This window comes from Colletotrichum chrysophilum (assembly GCF_026319265.1).
Source record: "Colletotrichum chrysophilum strain AFK26 chromosome Unknown scaffold_6, whole genome shotgun sequence".
NCBI classification, from domain to species: domain Eukaryota; kingdom Fungi; phylum Ascomycota; class Sordariomycetes; order Glomerellales; family Glomerellaceae; genus Colletotrichum; species Colletotrichum chrysophilum.
Genome location: NW_026517293.1, coordinates 551338 through 562752, shown reverse-complemented (window position 1 = coordinate 562752; position 11415 = coordinate 551338). Strand labels below are relative to the sequence as shown.

General features: G+C 52.7%; 3 protein-coding genes across 3 annotated transcripts; 1 reads left to right on the top strand and 2 right to left on the bottom strand.

The window, feature by feature from the left end:
- Nucleotides 1-766: 766 nt before the first annotated feature.
- Nucleotides 767-2173, bottom strand: COL26b_001483 (uncharacterized protein; the record flags this gene model as incomplete). Its single annotated transcript, XM_053174432.1, has 1 exon — nucleotides 767-2173. The coding sequence occupies one exon, from the start codon at nucleotides 2171-2173 to the stop codon at nucleotides 767-769; it is 1407 nt and encodes a 468-aa protein (XP_053041742.1).
- Nucleotides 2174-6932: 4759 nt separating this feature from the next.
- On the bottom strand, nucleotides 6933-7678 carry COL26b_001482 (uncharacterized protein; the record flags this gene model as incomplete). The annotated part of the gene is made up of 5 exons (XM_053174431.1): nucleotides 6933-7046; nucleotides 7103-7167; nucleotides 7222-7242; nucleotides 7296-7372; nucleotides 7443-7678. The coding sequence occupies 5 exons, from the start codon at nucleotides 7676-7678 to the stop codon at nucleotides 6933-6935; spliced, it is 513 nt and encodes a 170-aa protein (XP_053041741.1).
- Nucleotides 7679-10022: 2344 nt separating this feature from the next.
- COL26b_001481 (uncharacterized protein) lies at nucleotides 10023-10898 on the top strand (the record flags this gene model as incomplete). Its single annotated transcript, XM_053174430.1, has 1 exon — nucleotides 10023-10898. One exon carries the CDS (start codon nucleotides 10023-10025, stop codon nucleotides 10896-10898), a length of 876 nt encoding a protein of 291 aa, XP_053041740.1.
- Nucleotides 10899-11415: the final 517 nt, after the last annotated feature.

The following is an 11415-nucleotide window of genomic DNA, read 5'->3' as shown; positions in this document are numbered from 1 at the left end:
GGTGGCTTGACTACCTCTCTCTATGCATTTTTTCTTATGTTCAATGGTGTTGGAGGAAATGAAATTGTTTGGAGGGGAGAAAAAGCACCCACTACTCCCCCTGTTTTTATGTTCAGAATTACGCTGGCTTCTCTTGCGCCGATTAAGCAAGACGTTACTTTTACAGACACAAGACTGTTAATCATGTAATCATAATATCAATACCACCTTCATTTGTTCAACATTTCGTAACTCAGTCTGTGACCTGCAACATGAAGTTCATCTGAAAAGACGTGATATGCGGAATGCAGGATTGGCAAATCGGCGATAGACTGTTCACTAACTCAGCTGATTTGGAGGGGCTTGAGGCGGCCTAAAAGACCTAGATGCTCAGTGCACTGCGGGGAGCATGTACGCTGAAGTCGGCGGCCTTGACTCGCATCATAAGGGCGAAGGGTGGCATGAGATGACAGGTGCTAGGACACCAGGGGAGGATAGGACTCACAGTGACAGATCCTGGATGAACCGAACGTACCAGCCCTTGCAGGACTGACATAACAGTCCCCTGAAGCTCGCTGTGGGCCTGGTCGTGCCACTAAAGATTAGGGCTCCTAGACACAGGAAGAGCATTGCTCTTTTACCTGCAACAGACATTGTCAGACGGCAAGACTCTCACTAGGTACTCTCAGGTAACATCATCAATCAGATTTCAATCGAGTGAAATTGCTTAAACAAATATTGGTATTATTCATGTCTCATAACCCAGTGGGTTCGTCTTCGCCGCCGTCTACACAGAGTCCGCATACTCCCAAATGTGCTTCTCGATAACGTCGAGCGACTTCATCTCCTCGTTCTCCTTCTTGATCTCCATGACCCTCTTCTTGTACTTGTCGTTCGCCAGCACATCCTCAACACCCTCGGCGACCTGCTGGGGCGTTGGCTTGCCAGTCTTGAGGTTGTGCGCCACACCCGTCCACTCGCCGCGCATCGAAATCTCGGGCTTGTCCTCGGTGTCGCCGCCAAGCACCATCGGCACGCCGTTGACGATGCCGTGCAAGAATCCACCGTACCCGGCGTTCAAGACCCACACGTCGGCGTACTGCAGCAGAGCATCATAGGAGAGGAAGTCGGCGACCCTCGTGTTGGCGGGGATTTGCAGTTCCTCCGGCAATGCGGCACCCTTGACGCCGAGGATGGCGACGACGATGATATCGTCGCGGTGCGCCAGTCCCTGAATCGTGGGGATGATGAGGTCGGTGTACTCCGTTGCGACGGTACCTTGAGCCACGCCAACAATCTTCTTGTTGCCGGCTGTGATGTCGCTCCACCACTCGGGATACTTGTAGTTGGGATCGATGGGCTTGGGAGGCAGGCAGCCGGCGAACTTGATCACCTCTGGGTGGTCTGAACGGGGGTATTCGAGGCTTGGCGAGCACATCTGAAGAGTGACGTCGTAGCTTGTCTGCCATGTCTCGAATAGCGAAGGGGACAGTTCCTTGGTTGCTCCTAGGGACTTGAGCACTTTGGTGTACTCCTGAGCTGGCTGGCCAAAGGGACCAAAGGGGCTAAAGAACATCTCGTTGAGAAGCTTGTTCCGAGCTCGGCCAGAATAGGTCGAGTCGGGAGGGAGGCCAGGGCCGAACGGGGCAGTGTCCTGGCTTGTCACGACGATTGGGACGATGTTGATGTCGACTACCGGTGGCCTCGTCGTGAAGCCCTTCGGGAGGGGTGCGCCGTACATCATGGGAGCAAGACCCATGAAGAAGGTCTCATGAACGATGATGACTTGCTGAGACGGACGTCTCTCGCGAATCTTCTCCAGCGTGTTCATAATGGTTCTGAACAAGTCTGGAATAGGCTTGATGAAGACCTCGTTGAGGTCGAAGATGAGGCGGGGGATGCCAACGGGAACCTTGTTCCGGACTTCATTGAACTCCTCGGTAATCATGGGTGGGATGGGAATGTGCTCGGCGCCCATTCGCTTGAGCTGAGGCTTGAATTCTTCGCCGGCGATAAAAGTGGCCTCGAAGCCCCTCTGGATCATCTCCGCGGCGATCTGGAGAAGAGGATAGGTGTGGCCGGTGGCAGGGGCCGCGGCGAACAGGAGGTAGGGACGCTTCTTGTTGCCGTCACCGACACCGTCGATGGCTACAGCCTCGACGGCCTCGACCAGTGAGTCTCCGGATATCGTCATGGTGCTCGGCCTGTTTGTTCGATGTTGGAGATTGAAAATGCCCAATTGTAAAGACTGGAAGTGATATCTTGATGCTGATGAGGGGTGAAAACCGGGGCTTCAAGAGATCGTTCGAGGAGGGTTGCGACGGTGTATATAAGTGGTTGGACATATGAGTGACCTGTAGATGTGGAGCCTCAAAGCGACAACACGAAGAACAAACGTCCCGCTACTCGACCAGATGTCATCCGCTAAGCCGGGGAGCCACACGCGTCAAAGACCGCATGGCTGTGTATGGTTGCGTTGTCGCTGAAGTCTGACGACAGATTTTAGTCTGGCGGATAGCTACAAGCTTGGGAGAATGGGAATTCCAAAAAAGGCACAAAGCAGATCAAAAGGTCCAATCACTTAGGCCCTTTCTTGAGCTCGACAGCCCTCCAAAGCCCTGTGAGGTTGTCAGACAACTCACATTCTCGACCTCCCGTGATGCCATTCGTCGAAGCTCGGCCTCGGAGATCTAATCATGTGCGGGCGAGAGACGCAGTGGTAGGTTTGGGTACTCAAGGCCCTCTGCCAAGTGTCGATGCCTCTGCGTTTGATGATGGCATTGGAGTGGGAAAACGGCCCGCAGGATCAGGGTCCTTGCAGGTTTAGCCTCAGCCATAAGCGCGATTCTGAGATGGGCGAATTGCTTTACCTAGTGCGGTTGCGAATTGGGCTAATAGTCTCAACCGCGTGAATGATGTAAGGCAGCAAGATTTCCTTAGCCTCACGGCATTCGCGTTCCGTCCAACGGATGATCTGCTTGGTTGCAACGTAGGCAGCGAGAATCAGGCAAAAGATCGGCACTACCGATAAGTCGGATAGATACCGACGGGACATTGAGGCAGCCTTGACCTCTTGGGACATGCCACCAAGACGTCTTGCTCCTGATTTCGAGGACCACCACATACGTATTGATGTGCTGATTTGCGGGCTGCGTCTAGACAAGCTTCGCATCAGAGACATCCCGCGCGCTTCCTATGGCTGCACATTTGTCCATACGGCTACTCGTATAAGTGCAGAAATTCGCGAGAGCGCGTCGTGGCAGAACCTGTACGTGTACAAATCGATTGGCTCGCAGGGTGGAATTATCACAGCCGAAGACGTCCTCGCATGCATGTAAGCTGACACGGCCAGGTGGACATGCCTTGGCGAGTAGAAATGTGAAATGATATCGAATCTAGACAATAATCGAGACATCGGGGACTTTCGTTTTGGAACACGGCGAAGGGACACGCCGACTGTCCGAAGCACAAAAAGAGCCGCAGCTTACCGGGTTTGCCAGGTACCGCTCAGATCGCTAAGCGCAAGCACATGCTGCTGTGGATTGCCTGCCGAAGAAGAAAAATGTCTTTAACCTGAAGCAGTCCGGATCATCGCCAGAGACCCATGTTGAAGCACCGAGCGGCAGCGGGGTCACGATGCGGGAGAACAGGGCTCTAAGTGACAGCAATTGCGCCGGGCCGCGCGCGGGCTTGTTGGCATTGGATGTCACCAAGTCCCGCGCGGCACGGGATGATGCACTTTGAGACACAACGGACGATTCGATGTTGATGCTTATCAATCTGGAGTGCAGATGTCGTAGAACGTGCTTGGCAATGTCTTGTGCTGCTGCATGGAACCTTCATTCGCGTCTTTGCCGAGCCGCGAAGGCGCGCCGACCGTTTTGTTTTGCTTTCTCCGCCGCTGATCAATACAATTCCCCCAAACGCCTGATCGTTGAACAATCCCAAGCCGTCCCAAATGTCCGTTATGCCGATGCTGCAGTCGCCGGTCCGCCGATCAACAAATGCGCGATGTTGATTACTCCATATGTACCGTATCATTGCGCTGCGACCCCTTTTCCTTTTCGGTCCCCTGAGCGTCCAAAAATCTCTCGCAGACTCCACGATTTCTTGTCGGAGCCATCGGATGACCCAGAGGAGTAGAATGTAGAAAGCTTCGATAGTGATGAGGTGGATTTCGTCGCGCCGTAGACTTCGGTCGGTCGTCCTGCAAAGAGATACCATCAGCATCGTATTTACATGTCCCACAGAGTCAGAGTTGAACCCACTGATATTTCCAGCGCCACCGATTCCGTAGCCCCTGAATTGGCGATCCCTCACCGCAGTCTCCTTCACATCGTGTTCCTCCTCGGTATCGCTGCTCGCGTCATCCAAGCTTCTCCTCCTCCTCACATTGACAGGCGGTACAGTGCTCCCTGCCACGCCTGACTCAAATCTTGGGGTTGTGGGTGTCGTCCCGCCCGCGGCGACCGGGGATGGCAGCACCGACGCCGCGGGCCGCAGATTCACGGTGGAAACGCTGCGGACGACGGCCAATCGGCCCTGGACGCGAACTCGGTGTTGCTGCCGCTTCCGCGCGGGTAGGAGCTGGTTTGTCTCGGGATCCATCTCGGCCATGTCGTCCTGCGAGCGGCGGAACTGGTTCTGGAGGGAGATCATGGCGTCGTGGATTGGCATGGACGGGCGGCTTTCGGGTAGGTGCAGCTCGATCGTATTTCGAATCACGCACGAATGGGCGGTCAGTTCTTGGGGTTACGGTCGCAATGGGGTTTCTCGCGGCCAAGAGAATGCAACGAAGGCCGAAAGTCGCATGAGAAGGCTGCAGACCGAGCTGGAGCCTGGGAAAACCAAAAACAAATGAGCGGACGCGACAGATGACAAATGTCGTCGCAAGAAATGAAGGTCGTCAGGAGCTATTCCATCGATTCGCGAGGCCGAAACAGCGAAGAAGGAGAAGAAAACGACTGAACGTCACACTATCGATGCTAATCATGGGCACCACATCAAGCTAAGATGCCGAGCCAGCGTCGCTGAGCTCAGCCATGGTCCATGGAGCAGACAGCCCGACTAATTCTCTGTGTGCTTGCTCTCTTTCTGCCTGGAAATGGCACTCCAAGATAAGGAAGCGGCGCAACCAACCCCAAGCAGACGGCTCTCAAAGCGATTTCCTTCTGTCAAACATTCCAGCAATCAAATCAGGCGCCCCGAGCCGTTGCTTGTGGCGGCCAAGTTCCCCTCATTAAACCTTGCATTGAGGCTGCCGGGGTGCCCTGAACGTGGGTGGTTTTGGGGGTAACATCGCCATGGAACCAGCCCTGATTTGCGCCAGGGCACGTCTTAGTTCGACGGCTTTACCGGCTTGCTCGGATGAAGTCTCGATGTTTGATGGACACTGATTGTTCCCCATTCTCGAGGGTTTGCTACTTGGGCTTGGGGGGAAGTTGAGGAGAAGGCGGGCATTCGATGCCAGCTTCGATACCCCTGAATCCTTCATCTGAAGTTCCAACAACGCGAACAAGCGGCGCAGCAAAGGTGCCTCCCACAGCAGACCAGCTACCGTTGGAACCCAAAATCCGCGCGTGGGACGAGATGGCAGTGTGACAGGGGGACAGGGGGCGCACCATGTTGCTCGATTGGGCAGCCAGGTAAGCAGCCACTGTGAGCCATTGGCTCCTGGCGTGGAGTTGGTCAGCTAGCGCCTCGCGCAGCCAGGATGGCGGTGTTATCGTCGGGGCAATTAACTTTGCTGCCAGGAACAAACTGCTGGAGGATCAACAAACCGTCAGAAAATATTTGCCTCGTATTTTCTACTGCCAAACTATCAAGTTCATCCCATAGAGAGGCTGCACTGGAATGAAGAACCGCCACCGTCAATGAGCCGTAGATCTTTATTATCTGGGCCAGAACACTCTGTTCATCGTCTTGACTGAAGCAATAGAAAGCACAGCCAGACCAGAGACTGCAGACCGCCGCCGGAACAGAGCAAGTAGGATCTCAAGTTGCATAGAACTTCCCGCATAGCTTCCCATGCAACACCCCACTGGAGAAGTCCGCTTTCCCAATGAGGCTTTGTTCGTGGACTTCTAGAAGACCGAGCACCCACGCTGTGGCTTGAGCATCTCAAAACCCCTTCCCATTCCAATCAATCCATGCTAGATAATCAAAATCCAGCAAGCTTGGCGGCCACAATGATCTTTCAGCAAGAAAGCGATGCATCAAAACTTCCATGCAATGCATCTAATCCCATGGTGCAGAGTTCATCACCGGCTGATCGTTTTCCTCATCAAATATGTCAAACCCCAAGTGGCGGCCAGGGTCTAGGAATCGCAGCGGACCCCGTTCAGAAGACAACTCGTTAACAACATTGAAGAGATGTTTCGGAAGTAGTTGCAGTCCCAGATTCTGCGTCATGTGGGCTCTACTGACGGATTTTGGTACTATAGCAGTTCCTCTCTGGACAGCCCAAGAGAGACAGACCTGATGACTGGTCAGATGTTGTACTTCTTTTTGTAGCAATATCAACCTACCTGGGCTGGAGACATCCCGCATTTTTTGGAGACTTCAATTATCTGCAGCATGTTAGGGCGACATATCTTGCGGAACAAATCTGGGGCTAGCCGTATGCCTGCCTACCTTTGAATTTTCAGTGGGAAACGGCTCATCTGGATGACCTCTGACCTGTGCCACTGGTCGACCGCCGAGAGGTTGGTGGGCCATGAGCAGAATTCCATGCTTTGATGAGAAATCAAGAAGTTCATGTTGTGGCAAGTAACTATCCACCGTAAGAAAGTGGAAGATTCTGAGAGACCCGAGGAATATTGTGAACATACGGGTGAAGCTCAACCTGGTTAACCGCTGGAACAATTTTGGCAACTTCAAGTATGCGCTTCGTCTTAAGGACATTGAAGTTGGAAAGCCCTTCTTGATGTCAGCTTTCAGTCCTCGACAAACACTCACGAGAATGTGTATGACTCACCGATAGATCGAGCCTTGCCCGAGTCGACGAGCTTTTCCATCGCTTGCCATGTTTCCGGATACCGCCGAGAGAGGTCGTAATCAATAACAGGCTATCTGAAAGGTCAGAAACGAGCTGCCGTAGCCAAATGCGAACTGAATCACCAACCTTTCCATTGCCACTCGGGTGCCTGGTGGTATTGTTATTTTCGCCGGCTTTGTAGGCATGAGGAACTATGATGTCTTAGCCATACACCGTAACGACAAGGAGGCGTTTTCATGACATACAATGCATTAGATATAGGTCAACTACATTGTTCCAAATTAATCCAATAATCAGGTTTTGCAGAAAGGAATCCTACCATAATCCAGTTGAAGGTCACGTAGAGAGGCTTCAAGAGCTCTCTCAACGTCGGCAGGCTCATGCCAGGTTTGGGCGCTAACGAGCTAATATGTTATAATCTTATCGTGGGACTGGGAAACCAGCATATTCAGCATATGTTGCTTACAGCTTAGACGTCACAAACATCTCTTCCCTCGGAATTCCGCTTTCTTTGATAGCTTCGCCAATGTCTTTCTCGTTGCCGTATGCGTTGGCCCCATCAATGTGCCTGTAACCGAGACTCAGCGCCAGCTTCACGGCATCCTTGACCTTGGAGTTGCCCTCGGTTCCCTGGAAAGTTCCGAAGCCAACCGCGGGAACCTTTCGGCCATTATTCAAAGTGAAGATCCTAGGAAAAGACATGGTGGCAACCGTTTGTCTGGGGCTTCAAGACCCTGAGCCTGGTCATTGGATGGTGTAAAGGTGATTGAATCTCAGACGATTAGATGCGCGGGGTAATGCGGAGGTACTCAATAAGCCGTCAGTATGTGTGCTTAGTAAGTAGAGGCGGAGGATAAAAGAGTAAAGAAACATCCCTGAGAATGGAAGCCAACGGGCCAACCCTCATGAAGCATTAACCGCCCTTTCGCAAATATCCTTGTGCTGGATTAATCCCGGTACATGACCAACAGACCAACCTGTGCCCAAGAGATAAAGAAGCTGGTCGTCACCTCTCACCGCCAAAAGATGGGATGTTTTTGGATGTAACAGATAAACACGCCAAATCTTCGCACTCGATCGTTTAGCATGAGATAGTGATACGGGATGTACACGGAGAGAGTGGACCATAGCTGGCTGAAAAGATGACGTCCCTCGAAACCAATATTCTGCCCGAGAAAGTTTGTTCTGTTGATCCACGGATCGTAACTGGTCAGCGAGTGCCCCGATTTGATACTGAGCTTGGTCTGAGATTGCGTTTCTAGCTTTGGACGATGTTGACAGCGTCACTTCTATGACACAACTTTCCCAATCAGAATGGGCAACCACATTCTGCCTGACTATTCGTCACAGAGACAAGAGCGAAGAGCAATATTTTGTCAAGGTCATCACTTCTAATTGAACTTTCAGCGATGGCAAATGCTGATGATTGAGCTCACAGGTTTCTTACGGAGCACAGGGAAAAGAGGCGCTTGAAGGCGAGTTTGCCGCCACCTCCGCCATACACTAATACCGCGCTCCGGACTTTTGTCCCAGACCGATTGCTTGCGGTACCTACGAAAGTGACACCAATTCGCACTTCTACATTTGCGAATTCCACAACCTGAGTGGGCGTCTTCCTGCCCCTGGCAGCTTCTGCAAGGAGTTGTCTCAGTTGCATTCCCGCAGATCTCCTCGCGGCGATTTCGGGTTTCAATGTGTCACATACAACGGTGACATCCCCCAGGACAACACTTGGTCGAATAATTGGGAACGCTTCTTTTCCAAAAGCTTGCGTCATTTACTGAATGTGCGAGAGGATAGAGCCGGACCTAGTGCTGAGCTCGAACAACTTTTGCCTGAACTTTTTGGGCGTGTGATACCGAGACTGTTGCGTCCGTTGGAGACCGCCGGCCGAACTTTGAAGCCTTCGCTGGTACATGGAGATCTATGGTACGGCAACGCCAGCATCGACGAGGGCACTGGAAAGGGTATCGTATACGACCCGGCCAGTTTCTGGGCGCACAATGAATGTAAGTTTCACATACTCACATGGGAAATAATGCTAATGTCCACAACTCATAGACGAACTGGGAAATTGGCGGCCGAAGCGAAATAGATTCACACAAGAATACTTCGACGCATATCACTCTCTCATTGCAAAATCAGATCCAATCGAGGATTATGACGATCGCAATGCTCTTTATGCCATGTACGTCGTCCAAGCAGTTCACCGCTGCCTTTTAACTGATCTTGGCGTCCAGAAGATTCAACTTACAAGCGGCTACACTTTTTCCTGGTGAAAGGACGTATCTGAGGGAGTGGGAAACCCATGATTTCGACCTCTTCGCATAGCTGACCGTCTATGGACAGGTCAATTGATGAAATTCGAAGACTTGTCGCTAAATTTTCCTCTGGGACCCCTTTGACCGTAAGATATCCATCTGACGTCGCCACATGCTGAGGTTTCCATTCATATTTACATTGGGTCATGTGTGCGAAAAGACGGACGTGTCCTTCGGAACGCGACGGAGTGCGAGGTCTATGAATGGACGGCCTCCGATTTCCCGGTGGATTCCCGGCGTTGGAGACAGCGGGGCCGGGCTCGGACGACTGTCGCCCGATGTCTCGTTGTAATAAAGCCGTGATGTCAGGTGCGGAGAAAGCCTCACACTGCATAGTTTAACTAAGACTTAGCAACCTTGATTGTCTGCGGATACCATATATCCTCTCAAATACACTCAAAGCATTCTCGAACCTTTCGTTCATCGATTGTTCATCTCAAAATTGCGTTTCCCAAACGATTCTCGGCACGATGTCAAGCACGTCAGGGATGCAGAACCCGTCTTGGTTTCTTTACGGTCCAGGCTCGGCCAAGCTCGAAGACCGCCCGGTACCAGAAATAAAAAATGACCACGACGTGATGGTGCAAATCAAATATGTGGGCGTCTGCGGCAGCGATGTAATTTCCCCTTCCCTTCGTACCCGCCCTGAAGACTCACATTCTCAGGTCCACTTCTGGCAAGAAGGCGGCTTCATGCGCAAAGTTAGCACCTTGAACCCCCTCGTAATGGGCCACGAAGCATCGGGAACAATCTTCTCAGCCGGTCCCGGCGTCACTTCCGTCAGAGTAGGCGACAAAGTCGCCATCGAACCAGGCTTCCCCTGCCGCCGCTGCAAGAACTGCAAGGACGGCGTGTACAATCTCTGCCCGCGGATGGCCTTCGCCGCAGACCCGCCGGAAAACCACGGCGCGCTGACAAAGTATTTTGTCGTGCCGGAGGATTTTGTCTACAAGGTTCCCAAGGAGGTGAGTCTGCAAGAGGCGGTGTTGGTCGAGCCGACCGCCGTGGCTGTTCACTCTGCCCGCCTAGCGGAGATTAGGTACGGGCAGGACGTGGTCGTGACCGGGTCCGGAACAATCGGGCTACTTTCCGCCGCGGTGGCGAAGGCATTTGGGGCGAAGAGAGTTGTGCTCGTGGATATTCTCGAGAGGAAGCTCGAATTTGCGAGGTCGTTCGTAGAGTGCGAGACGTTCCTTGCGGATGTCAAGACGGATAGCGAGGAGACTGCCTCGCAGCTCTTGAAGAGGTTTGACATGAATGAGGGAGTAGATGCTGTAATCGAGGCTTCTGGAGCGCAGTCTTCGATCCAGACGGGCATCTACTTGCTGAAGCGCGGAGGCAGTTATGTTCAGGCGGGACTGGGGAAAGCCAGGCCCGAGGTTCCCATGCTTGCGTTATCGGAGAAGGAGCTCAAAGTCAGAGGATGCTTCCGCTACGGCTCTGGAGACTATGAGACAGCCCTTTCTCTCATTGCACAAGGGCGAATCAACACCAAAGCGTTGCTCTCGAGCATTACTCCTTTCGAGAACGCTACTGCTGCTTGGGATAAGACGGCAAATGGCGAGGGCATCAAGAATCTCATCGAGGGAGTGAAGGATTAGACCCGGCATCATTAGGAAGAACCGAATGTGCATCATCATTCTCACACTGATAGTATGGGCTTCAACTCCCTCGGGTGGATGTTGAGCCCACTCGGGTCAACGCCGCCGAAGCCAACCCCTCACGACCCATCATTGCCCGCCAACCTGCATGAAGCCAGTCGGGGCCCTCCACACCGAACAACCAATCCCACTTTACACGATTGTGAAAGATCCAGATTGTTGAGGAGGGGCAGTTTGCCTCGCCATGAACTAAAGCATGGTCATGCATAATTGGTCACACCAACTCAGACATGCACATCTGATCGTCACAATCATCTCCATGTGTGACCACATCAGCCAACCAGCATGGCCGCAGCCGTAGTGATGTCAAGCCTCAAGTCTAGGAAAAGCAACAACAGGCACTGTGGACATCCAGCTGAGATCAGCCCCTCAGTTGACTCGGCCTTCACTAGGAACACCAGCGACTCCGATGTCGTACGAAGCTGGTTTAAAGTCTGGACCCTGGCGCCGGCCGCAG